The 13,961-nt window shown below is 37.8% G+C and overlaps 1 protein-coding gene across 1 annotated transcript; it reads right to left on the reverse strand.

Moving 5' to 3' along the window:
* Positions 1–903: 903 nt before the first annotated feature.
* LOC112779377 (uncharacterized) lies at positions 904–1,569 on the reverse strand. Its single transcript, XM_025823619.1, has one exon. It carries the CDS (start codon positions 1,567–1,569, stop codon positions 904–906), a length of 666 nt encoding a protein of 221 aa, XP_025679404.1.
* Positions 1,570–13,961: the final 12,392 nt, after the last annotated feature.

A 13,961-nucleotide genomic window follows, 5' to 3' on the forward strand; every position in this document is an offset into this window, starting at 1 on the left:
ATATGAAAATATATTTTTATAAATATATGATTTAAAATATAAACAAATATTTAAATATATAAAAATTAAATAATAATTTTTAATTAGAGACATTTTTTAACAGATCGTTCACGTATTTTTACCGATGATTCTAGCATTGGTACAAATGATTCTAGCATTAGTAAAAATTAAATAATAATTTGGAAACATAAATTCACCATACAGGGAGAATGGTACGGTTAGATTTGGAAGACTAATATTCAAGGATATATAACAAATAGTCTAAACAAATTAAAAGACTTGAAATATGAAAAGAATAAAAAGATTAAAGTACAATGACAAAAGCTTAAGGAGTATGAATTAGGATAACAACCAAACAGGGGGACAAAAGAACTTCACTTCTAGCAATACTCTCTGGAAACTTTCATAGTCCAAGTCGAAGATACCGATATCTTGAAAAACAGGATGGTAAAATGATGATTGCAGATCTATTTGGTTATCTGTAAACCAAATCTGATTTCCTTTGCTTAGAGAAGACACAGGAATTTGAACAGAAGAATTAAATCCAATCACTAGTATGTAGTTATCTAAATTATCTAACGTTGACTATTCTTTTCTGTTTCTTTTTAACTCATAGATATCGAATTTAGAAGTTTCAAATTCTTTGCCTTTTCTCCCTGTGTGTCTTACCAACATCAATAAGCTTCCATTGGCGCACCCAATAAGTTATTTAGGCTTGACAGGGCCTAGGGGAATTTCAGATGGAGGTCTGGTTTCATGGATTCCTCCTTTAAGCCCTGTTCTTGTCTTTGTATCAAATTCATATAGCTGGCCGTAATAGTTTACGGCATATATCTTTTCTTGGAAAAATATTACGTCATCAAACCACTTATCTCTTGGAAATTCTACCCATGGAAATTCTATTCATCTCATATTTGCAGGCTTGTAAAAAGCCAGCCTCCGGTAAAGTCCGAATATCACCACCGCCAGAAAATTTTCAATGTCATACTCAGGAGATGAGTTTATAATAACCTTAACAGCATGCAATCTATGCACTTTATCTCTTTCCTCGGTGATCCTAATGTCACTATAATCCCATAGTATATATTCATTCCCATGATTATCAGGCTGGTAATCAATTATATCGGGTAAAGTTGAGACTGGAGGAAGATCCAATCTACGATTTGTAAATGGATTTAACATTTGCATAGTGCCATCAGATCTGGATATGACAATCAACCATCCATGACCAGAACCGCGAATTAACTTGTTGTAGGACTGCATCTCTGGCAGCATGATATGGTAAATATCTTTCTCTTCAATGGCGCAAGTATCAAGAGTTTCATCATCTGCAGCACCTAATTGCATGAGATGATGAATCTCCTTGTCTTCGTAAGATTGATTCTTGACAGTTTCGTCAGGTAACAATAACCACGGAATTTTGTTTTCATTGGAAATCTTTGGAAGTTTCAAGCTCCACTGTTTGCAAACCAATCGAAGTTGGATGTAATCATGGTAGGCATGGAACCATTTTGAAATTTCTTTCAACAAATTTTCATCGATGTCTGCCCATCGATTAATCTCGTCCATATCTCTGACTCAAGTTATGTTGAAAGTGTTGGTTGAAGAAGCTGTAAGGATATATAAATATAATATAGAAGACTAAAAAGAGGGAGATCAAGAGAGAATGTGAAAGGAATTGATGTTTCACAAAGATTTGGAGTGAAAGCAAGGATAATTAGAGAAGGCAAAGAAGACGGAAGAACTTTTGCAATGGGTTACAATTTATATAAGAATCATAAGCATAATTCAACCAAATTATATGAAGCCATATAGAAAATTCAAAGCAGAATTATGGCAATATTTTTATTTTGAATCAATAACAGTAAAACAACAATTCACCAAAACAAATACAACATATTAGATTTAAAAATTAATCTCAGTAGAATTAATTTAATATCAACGGATTGAATTCAAATAAAAATTCAAAAATTATCTCAAAATTCAACAGAATCATCAATAATACATCATATGCATGTTTAGAATAAATTTTAAATTTTAGAGGGATGAAATTAGGGAGAGTTAGAGATTGAGACTTGAGACCTGAGACCTAAGAGGATTGAAGCAGAGACAAGAAATTCCAAGCAAAGAAGAGAATATAATTTCTATAAAACAACATTTATTTAAATAGAGAAAGCATGGGACAATATGATTTCTATAAAACAACATTTTTCATTGAAATTCATGGAAGTAAAAAGGTGACTAAAATAAATTAGAAACAATTAGACAAAATTGGAAGTAAAAATTTTACTAAAATAATAAAATATAAAATGAATACTCACACGAAACTATTTTTTATACAAAAATAAAATTGAAAATCATTAAATAACTTCACAGGAAAACATCTTTATACGCGTAGTTACTTTCAAAATTAGAAGTCTATTACGAATTAATTAGTGATTTATAGAAATAGCTGAGGGAAGCTGGTTGGGATCACAATGAAGGGTTTCCCTCCAATTAGCTGATGGAGCTGTATATAAATCAAAGTTGGTCAGGAAATACACTCTTTTTGATATATCACGTGAATAGAATTCTTTCTTTGCCTTAGAATCCTGCTCATGAAATCTACACTCCATCAAGCATTTCATCAATGCACTATTTGGAATGTCATGGTTGACCACTTGAAAGAACCCCATTTCTCACACGCATCTTTGACTTTGATGAGTTACATTGTTCATGCAGTAATCCCAAGTCAATGACTGAAATACTAGCGCTGGCATGATGAGAGGAACAAGTGTTAAGGTTGTCATGAATGAAGATCCTTGCAAGTTTATCAGTCAAACTAGCATCAGCAAGACCCTTCACACCTTCTTTTGTTTCATCAAGGAGCCTTAACTCCTTCTACCTATCATAACCCCATTCATCAGTGCCAGCTATGTTTCCAGCTAAGAGTATTTTAAGAAATTGAAGGTACCCATTACTTCTAAACCAGTTTTGGCTTTATCAAATCTTTGACACAACGAATTAAAAGCCTCGAAAAATAAACCATATCCCATAAACCCAATGATTAACTGGCCCTCAATGGCGATGACCGAAAGACAAAGCCATGCAGCTGTTACGGTAGCCGGCTACAAGTCCCGTCAGTTTATTCAAATAAATTTATAACGGACATTATGAACAATACATAAACAATGTACTACATCTCACATCTATTAAATATAAATAAATTTAATTAATTCAAAATTTAAATTTTAAAATTAAAATTAATTTTTTTAACCTATTATTTATTTTGCTAAAAAAACATTATTTCCTATACGTTTTTTAAATCCTATTTGTCTATTTCTATTTTTGTTTATTCCCCTAGCAGGATGATACGGATTCGTATGTACGTGTTTCTTGAAGTGAGACAAAGTGGATACGGCAAAAGTTATTATATATTTCTTGTATATTTTTTTAAGGCATAGAAGAAAAAGTTTTTTTATCTTTTCTTATTTTTTATCCTTTTGAAAAAAAGTGCCCACATTTCTTTTGGTAAGACATGTGATTTTAGGATAGTGGCACAAGATCCAGTATCCATTAGTGCAACAACTTTTATTGGTTTGCCATAGACAAATATCTTGACTTTTAAATCGAAATGAGAATGAGGAGTACCATCAATCTGTGTTATTTCTAAGGATCCAAGGTATTCAAGTTCTTCTTTTGGGATGCTTGATCATCTAGAAATTCTTATGATGATAGAAGCAATGGAAGATATGGAAAAGATTGACCTCTTTGGTGGGAGGTCTTCTTTTGAACTGATTTCTCCTAAATCAGAGTCTTGAAAAACATATTGGATTTCATCATTTTTGCTTTCTTGTTCTTCAAGTACTGACTCAAGATCTTCTTCATCTTCGATGGAAGCTGCATCCAATAAAGACTAAAGCATTTTTATCTCCTTCTTTGTCTTATGAGGACATGATTTAGCAAAGTGGCCTTGTTTTCCACAAATGAAGCATTTTTTTGACTTAGTATGGAGTTTTCTTCTTTTGAAACAGCGGTATCTTTGCTTCTTTCTTCCCCTTCTGAATGCCTTTTGGTGGAATGTTCTGGCTGGTGGTTGCCAATGTGTCTTCTTCTTTGGCTTACATTCATACATGCTTGGCTCTTTGTATTTGATCTTCAAGTAGGATTTATTGCATGTCCCTTTGAGTTTGCTTAAATTTTTGTTGAGCTGTTTGAACATTTGTTGTTGTTCATACAATTTTTCCAAAGCAGCTAGAGCCAACTGATATATTTCTCCAAAGGTGGTGGTAGCCACTTCTTTACGGAGAGTCATCATCATCTGTTGTAATTCTGGATGAAGTTCATCTGGCAAGGATGCCATGAAGACTTGTTTAAGTGGTGGATTATTATTTCCTCCATGAGGATAATATTTAGCAGCCATCTTCTTGAAATGTCTCCGATGACACGTCATTTTGTACATGTTTTACTAAGAAATTTTTATTTGTTTTTACTTTGTTTTCATACATTTCTAGGCAATAAGTAAGTGCTTGGGTGAGAATTTCATACTTTTCTTGATTCAATCAAACATTATTAACTTTATGCATCATCATGAGATTTTTGCAAGATTTATTTGATTTATTTGATTATTATGGAAGGATGCAAAATCATATGATTTTGGTGAGACTTTGATGCATTCTGTTTGGTTGATAATAGGTAAGAAAAAGCAAGGAAGAAGCAGAGACGGGCGGCTCAGCACTACTAACGACATGTACGCATACAGAATGCGCACGGGCAAATCACAATTTTGCAATCCCCGCGTACGCATGGATGATGTGTACGCGTGGGTGGTGATCAGCGTTCATTCAGCAAGAACGCTACGTTCGATACCAAAGAATGCCTGCGACAAAGCGCGAAATTTGGATTTGAGGTTTAGCCATCGACGTGTACGCGTGCATGACGCGTACGCGTGGGTGTGGCAATGGTGATGGATTGCGCAAACGCATGCATGGAGCATCAGCATGGAAATGGGATTTTTGCAATCCACGCATACACGTATATGACGCGTACGCATGGGTAACGTTCGTTGCATGAATGCTACGTTCGTTTAGTGAACACTGTAAGGGACACATACGCGTGGGTGACGCGTACGCGTCGATGTGCCAAAACGCAAGTGGACGCGCATGCGTATGGGACGCGTACGCATGGGAGTGAAAACCCTTCGTTCTCCAAATGAATGCTATGCTCTCCTAGAAGTGAATTTCTACTCAAATTAATCAGATTCCAAGCCCATTGAAACTTCAAAGTAACAAGAAATAGTTGGAATAGGAATTTCATTTAGTTGTAATTTGTTTTCAATTTCAATTTCATTTGTCATTTAGAAAAGCCTATATAAAGGCATCAGTTTCATTTCAAGAATAAGGACGGTTAGTTAGGAGCTCTCACAGATAGTAGGAGTAGTAGGAGTTGGAGTAGGAGTAGAATAGAAAGCTCTTGTAAACACTTTTACCTTTATGCACTTTTACATTTCAGTATTGAATTCAATTTAGCCTATGCAATTTCAATTTCTACAATTCTCTTATGAAATTTCCTTTTCTGAAATTTTACTTTCATGCAATTTAATTTCCTGCAAGTGTTCTTAGAGCAATGATCGATTAACCCCACTTCATTAGGGGATGAGCTCTATTATAATTCACATGATTGTCGGAACTTCTTCTTCTCCTCAATTCATTTGTGTAGCTATTGGATAACCTCTGTCTTGATTGATGATTCATTCACTCTGGAAGGAGGTTTGAATCTATGAATGCTTATGTATGCCTCGGAAGGGGAATTATGAGTATTAGAACTGAGGCTCTATCCTTCACTACTCTCTTGATCAACACGATTCGGAGGAATTGGGATCCTGAGAGTTAGTGTGGCTTATGGATGAGAGACATGTACCTCACATCTTCTCATGACAATTAGATCAAGGAATTGGCGAGATTGATTGTGATTAGAGAGATTGGATTGCCAAGGAAATGGAGTCCAATCAATTTTAATCCGCCATAAATCTACTCATATGATTGAGAAAGGAGTTGAGACCCATTTGATTCATTGTGGATTATGATATCTCCAACCCCTAATGAATCTTGTTCTCTGTTATTTCTGTTTCCTTTAATTTCCCAGCACCCAACCCCTTTACATTTGATGCGATTTACATTCTGCACTTTACATTTCCTGCAATCTACATTCTATTACTTCAATTTCACTCAATTCACCACTGTTAGCTTGACTAAACTAATCACCTAACTAAAGTTGCTTGATCCATCAATCCCTGTGGGATCGTCCTCACTCATGTGAGTTTTACTACTTGATGCGACCCGGTATACTTGCCGGTTAGTTTGTGTGGAAATCCAATTTTCCACCCATGAAGTTTTTGGCGCCGTTGCCAGGGATTGATATAGATCAACAATGATTAAGTGGGTGATAAGTCTAGATTAAACATTTTCTTTGTTTTTGTCATTTAAGTTCTTTTAATTTTCTGTTTTCTGCTGATACCAAGATGTTTGTGTTATTGCCTCACTAAGAAATTCTTCTCTGTGACATGAATTGCAAATTTCGTTGGTGATTGTGTTTTACAAGATTCAAATAGAGTTCAACTCATCTTTTGATAAAACAAATTTCATGGAATATTGCCCACCATCACCAAATGACTATTCTAGTGGTGGCTGGGAATATCACCAAGAAATGAAAGATTATGAGCAATCCAACCAGTGAGGATATGCTCCAGAGCCACAAAATGATCAAAACAATTTCATGGGATACTGCCCAACACCACAAAATGATTCATGTCATTATGCTAATGGTGGATGGGAGTATCAACAAGAAATGATAGAGTATGAACACCTCCCAGAGACACCAAATGACCTATATTGTGATGACAACCACTCATATTGTGACTGGGAGGGTCAAAACCAAAGAGATCTTAATGATCTATATTTTGTTCATCAAAAGACATCATCACTGGAGTGTGCTTTCAATAAATTCATGCAAGATTGCCCCCCAATGCCACAAGATGATCCATACTGTGATGAATTCAAAAATTCTTCAAGTTGTGCTTGGGAGGATCAAAATCAGAGAGCACTCAATGTGTCATACTCCATTAATCAAGAGCCATCATCACTTGAGCAATCCTTCAACTTATTTATGCTAAATTTCCCAACTTCACCTCTCAGTTTCTCACTTGAAAATTCTTCATCACTTGATTTTGCCTCAACACAAATTTTCCTCCAAGATCCATATAATGCATTTCACTACCTAAAAATTAATTTCATAACTCACAAGACTCATTCCATATCCCTCAAAACAACTTCATTACAACACATCCAATTCCACAAAATTACTTTTAACCTTCATCCCTTGAGCCAGCAGTTGAGGATCACCTTCAAAAGTCCAGAGAATTATTGAAAAGTCAAGGACAATCCTGGAGAGAATAAGAAATCCTATTCAAGAAAATGGATGGGCACTTAGAGCAAATGAGGAGAAATTTAGAACTGCTAAGCAAGGAAGATGAAGACCAATCTGTGGGTGTAAAGGAGAAAGTGGAAGAGCAAGATGAAGAGGCCCTTGTATCAAGTAAAATTTCAATGAAGAATGAGGTGGTAGAGGTATATGATCCAAGGATTTCATATCCATAGAGGCCACTTGAGATGAAAAGGGAACATGAAAACTCACAACCCCAACAAACCATCCTAAACTAAATACTCTCAATACTTGAATCTGTGATTGAAAGATAAGAAGAGGAGATGAAGAAATCTGGGGAAGAATAACAAACCTCCTCCATAAAAGTGCTATTAAACTAGATGTTGGGTGCAAAGGAGGAAGTGGAAGAACAAGAAAGTGAGGAAGACAATCAAGGAAGTCCATACTCAAGTGAGGCAGAAAGTTGCATAGAAGAAGGGCTCATTGAACCACCAATGCAAGAAGCTCTTGATGAAGAGAACACTCCAACAATCACACAACTACCAAGTCTTGATATCCAAAAAGTGAAGGCAACCCACAACAATACCGAGAAGAGGATTGTGACCAAGCTATAAGTGATCATATCCATAAAGAAGAAAAGGTCAACTATAAATAATCCAACCCCTTCCCCAACAAGCAAAGTAAATCAAGCAAACAACAAAAGAAAGCTTGTTGGGAAGAGGCCAAGACAGGGGATACTAACTGACTCTTATCTCCCCTTGAGGTCATTCCTCTTCACAAACTGGAAGAAGAGGAAGAAAGTTGAGCACATGTCAAGCTAATGACACTAAAAAGCGCTTATTGGGAGGCAACCCAACCTTAGGTAACATTTTATTTCGTTATTTTCTCTCTTTGCTTTGTTTATTTTCAAATAAAATTGGCATATGATTACATTCTAAGTTTGGTGTTGCCTTGCAACAATCTGTTCTTTATCTTTCTGGACACTTGCATCAATTTCAAGAGAAAGTGTCATACTAAGTTTGGTGTGCGACTTAATTTTCTATGCAATGAATCCAGCAACACCACTTATTTGCATAATCATAATGCCTTTGCAGTGTTATCTTTCTTTTGGTTTGACACTTTTTATTTCTCTTGGTTTTAGTCATTCTTTTGTTTTTGATACTTTCTTTTATTTTGCTTTTCAACTGTTGTTGTTAATACCTCACCAAGAAATCCTTATTCGTGACAAATTTCTATCTTGGTGATTGTGTTAGTAGCATAGAACAGTTTCTTTTATTTAGTTTTAGTTCAAATAAATTGACATGTTATTGCATTCTAAGTTTGGTGTTGCTATGCAACAAAAAAAATTGTTCCCAATCTCTACTGGATACTTGCAGAAATTCCAAGTAAAAGTGTCACACTAAGTTTGGTGTGCCACTTATCTTTTATGCAATGTATCATGCACACCCTCTTATCTTTGCAATCACAATGTCTCTGTTTCCTGCGCCCCCATTGTTATTTTTCATTTTGCTTGCTTAAACACATGTGCTACTGACATTTCATTGTGTAAGACACTCATGACCCATCATAGACCCCATCACCATTGTTTGAATTGTTGCTTGATGATGAGCAAACACTCTAAGTTGGTATAGGAAGGAGAAAAATAGGAGAAAAATGACAACAACAATGAAGATGAACTACAAGGTGGTAAAGTTCTTTTTCCTCTTATTTGTTCCAGTACTTTAAAGTGCATGATTGTCTTCTATCTTCTCTGTATACATGTGTTTTGTGCATAAGCATAGTCTGATTGCTAAACTGTAACATGTTGCTGTGACATCATGACTACCATCTTGAATTTTGTGAGTTCAAAAGTAATAAAGTATCATGATCATAAACAAACAAGGAATTAAAGAAGAACTTAGCATGGGCATACAAGTATTGGAAGGCTACTATGATTAATTGTTGCTTAATTGCATTCGATTTTATTTAATTGAAGTTTTCATCTAGGACAGTTTATGAAATTTTTGAAATCATGAAAACCTTGAAGAAGCAATTGCAATTAAGGCAACAAAAGCAAAAGGGAAAGAATGAGAAAGCTGAAGGCTCTGAGTACCAATGACAATTCAATTGTTAAGTACTTGTGGTGTTTATGTATCAGGCAAAAAACTTGAAAACAAAACACTTAGAGTCAAGGCTAGGCTCAAGTGCAAAAGCACTCCCTCAAAGCTCAAGGCTCTGAGCATCAATGATTAGAAAGTAAAGAAAAGAAACAAATGAGCTTAAAGAAAGTCCTCTAATTCAATGCTTGTGGTGCTTTTGTATCAAGTGGTAATACTTGAAAACAAAGCATTTAGAGTCGTAGCGTTGTTATCAACTCATGGGGCAAAGCACCCAAAAGGAGAAGCTAATAAGAGAATGAAAAGCTTGTTTCAAGGAAGAAATATAGAGAAAAGATTTCATAAAATGAGATAGATAGAAACATCAATCATTTGAGTTTCTTTTGTGATTGATGCATGTGTAGAAAACTAGCCAACCATGAACATAAAAATTGCTATTCTTCTCACCTTCGGTTGTCAAAATGTACTGCATGATTCCTTGCTTGCTTGGGGATAAGGAAGATTTAAGTTTGGTGTTGTGATGACACGTCATTATAGTACATGTTTTACTAAGCAATTTTTATTTGTTTTTACTTAGTTTTCATACATTTCTAGGCAATAAGTAAGTTCTTGGATGAGAATTTCATGCTTGTATTGATTTAATCAAACATTATTAACTTTATGCATTATCATGAGATTTTTGCAAGATTTATTTTATTTATTTGATTATTATGGAACGATGCAAAATCTTATCATTTTGGTGAGACTTTGATGCATTCTGTTTGGTTAATGATAGGTAAGAAAAAGCAAGGAAGAAGCAGAGAAGGGCGCCTCAGCGCTACTAATGATGTGCACGCGCAAATCACAATTTTGCAATCCACACGTACGCATAGATGACGCGTACGCGTGGGTGAGGATCAGCGTTCATTCAGCAAGAACGCTACGATCGTTACCAAAGAACGCCTGCGACAAAGCGTGAAATTTGGATTTGAGGTTTAGCCATTGACGCGTATGTGATGGATTGCACAAACGCGTGCATGGAGCATCAGCGTGCCATTGCAATCCATACGTACGCGTATATGACGCGTACACATGGGTAGCGTTCGTTGCATGAACGCTACGTTCGTTTAGTAAATGCTGCAAGGCACGCGTATGCGTCGATGTGCCAAAACGCATGAGGACGCGCAAGCGTTTGGGACGCGTACGCATGGGAGTGAAAATGCTCCGTTCTCCAAATGAATGCTACGCTCTCCTGAAAGTGAATTTCTGCTTAAATTAATCAGATTCCAAGCCCATTGAAACTTCAAAGCAAGCAGAGCCCATTGACACCACCTAAAGGCACAAGAAATAGTTAGAATAGGAATTTGATTTAGATGTAATTTATTTTCAATTTCAATTTCATTTGTTATTTAGAAAAGCCTATATAAAGGCATCAGTTTCATTTTAAGAAAAAGGACGGTTAGTGTTCATACCCTGGGTCGAGTTGTCCGACCCGGGATGTTCTACAGACAAAGCGACCGACCTCTTCAGGTCAGGACAACCTGATCTCTTCTCAAAAGAGCTTGGCCAAGTCACAGGAAGGCCCAAACAAAGGGCCCAAATAGAGGAACACGTCCCAAATCCAAGGGTGGCCCAAGCCCGTAGAGATAGAGGTAGTTCCCTTGAAGATAAGAGGACCCCAGTCAAAGATAAGATAAAGATAAGATAAGATAACTAACTTATCTCATCCAAAGAGGTCACTCTACACCATTATAAATACACTGGAGCACCCATGTATAACTCATACTCTAATTCTACTCAATACCTGCTTAATACCCTTGCTAACTTAAGCATCGGAGTCCCTTGCAGGTACCCCCCACCCTCCGGGAACAAAGGAATCAGCATCACCACCAAGTCCAACAAGTCGGACACAAACCATTCCAACCAGTACAGAAGATCTCGTCCGAGATCGACCTACAGTTTCAGGTAACCCTCGGAACACTGGCACCGTTACCAGAGACCCTGGAAGTCATCCCATTACCATGGTGAACGACCATGATGACGACCACACTTCAGATCTAGAAGAAAGAATGCCGTACAAAAACGTGGGCACAACACCAAAGGATACTCCCCAAGTCAATAATAAAAACTCCCCAGACGAGGGAGCCCTGGAGGCATTCCAAAATCGGCTAAAACAACTTGAGGAAGATGCGTTCTGACAACGAGAGGCCGAGAAGGATCTGCAAAGAGAAATAAGGCGATGCCGGGAACTGGAAACAAAACTCCTGAAACTTGAAGCCGATGTCAAGACAAAAGCCAGCCGATCCGGTCCCGAAGATAATGCACGAAAGGAGCAAGACCCATTCACCAAAGAAATCATGAAGACAAAAATTCCAAAGGACTTTAAACTCCCAGATATGACCTTATACGATGGCACTACAGATCTCAGCCATCATCTCAGCAACTTCAGAAGCAGAATGTACCTCACTGATACCTCAGATGCAGTTTGTTGTAAAGCCTTTCCAACTACTTTAAGAAAAATAGCAATTAGATGGTTCAACAATCTCTCTCCTAGGTCCATCTCAAGTTTCGATGACTTGGCTAAAAAATTCCTGGCCAGATTCTCCATCCAAAAGGACAAAGCTAAACATGCTCCGAGCTTACTAGGAATCAGACAAGGGGAGCGGGAAACCCTGCGAAACTACATGGAGAGATTCAACAAAACATGCATGGATATACAAAACCTTCCAACAGAAGCTGCCATCATGGGTCTCATTAATGGTTTGCGAGAAGGGCTTTTTAGTCAATCCATATCAAAGAGGTATCCCACATCTCTGAACGAGGTGCAGGAGCGAGCGGAAAAGTACATCAACATGGAGGAGAACTCCCGATTAGGAGAGACCTCAAAAGCAGGGTTCACCACTCGGGAAAAAGACAAAGATTCTAGAAAAAAGGAAGATCGACATGGAGAGAAAATCAAAAAGTACCACAATTACACCCCTCTTCGGGTGTCTCTTGTGGATGTCTATAGAGAAGTTTGCAACACAGAAAAAATACCACCAGCTCGACCACTCAAAGGCAAAAAAGGAGGAGGAAACCGGGCTGAATACTGTGAATACCATCGGATCCGCGGGCACTCCACCAATGAGTGTTTTGACTTAAAAAATGTCATAGAAAAGCTTGTGCGAAAAGGGAGGTTAGATCAATACCTGGCCACCCACGAGGATGAACAAAGGAAAAGAAGAAGAACAGAAGATGTCGGACCAGCTATGCGATCGTCCCAGACACCAGAGAGACACGTCCACATGATACACGGCAGATTCGTCGGGGGTGGAATCTCTAAGTCATCCCGCAAAAGACTTCTCAAAGACATATATCACGTCGCAGAAAGGAAGGAAGCACCCGACATCCCGGCAATCACTTTTACCAAGGAAGACACATCCGGCATCACAACAGGACATGACGATCCCATGGTCATCACTATTATACTGGCAAACGTAAATCTCCATCGCACACTTATATTCCAGGGGAGCTCTGCCGATATCTTATTCAAAACTGCCTTCAACAAACTCGGCTTGGAAGAAAAAGAACTCAGAGCATATCCGGACAGCCTGTTCGGGTTAGGAGATACCCCGGTTCAACCAATAGGATACATTCCGCTCCACACAACTTTTGGAAAGGGAAGTCAGTCAAGAACACTCAAAATAGATTACATCGTCGTTGACGTAAGCTCAGCCTATAATGCCCTGATAGGTCGGACAACGTTAAATCAACTCGAGCTAGTCAGGACTCCACATCTATGCATGAAGTTCCCAACCGCAGATGGAATAGCCACAGTAAAGGCAGACCAAAAAATGGCACGCCACTGTTACAACAAAAGTCTAAACCTCAGAGGCGGAAATGAAGAATTCCACACAATCGAGCTTGGTGGAGTTCGGAGGCGGGAGGAGCTTCGCCCACAACCCAAAGGAGAAATAGAGCAAATTCAGATCGGGAATACCCCAGACCAAATAACCAACGTTGGCACACTCCTAAAAGGGGACATAAAAGAATCACTCATACGGTTCCTACGCAGCAACGCCGACCTCTTTGCGTTGAAGGCCGCAGACATGCCAGGTATAGATCCCAAACTAATGTGCCATAAGCTAGCAGTCTACCAGGATCTCGGCCGGTACAACAAAGGCGCAAAAAGCTAGGACCCGAACGCTCTCAAGTGGTGGAAGAACAAGTACAAGTTCTACTGGAGGCAAGCTTCATAAGAGAAGTCAAATACTCGTTATGGCTTGCTAATGTCGTTTTCGTAAAAAAGTCAAATGGAAAGTGGAGAATGTGCACCGACTATACCGATCTCAACAAAGCTTGCTCGAAAGATCCTTATCCACTCCCAAACATTGACGCACTTGCCTCCTTCGGATACAAATATCTCTCCTTTATGGACGTATACACAGGATATAACCAAATCCCAATGTACCCACCCGACCAAGAAAA

This window comes from Arachis hypogaea, chromosome 3, assembly GCF_003086295.3.
Source record: "Arachis hypogaea cultivar Tifrunner chromosome 3, arahy.Tifrunner.gnm2.J5K5, whole genome shotgun sequence".
NCBI lineage: Eukaryota > Viridiplantae > Streptophyta > Magnoliopsida > Fabales > Fabaceae > Arachis > Arachis hypogaea.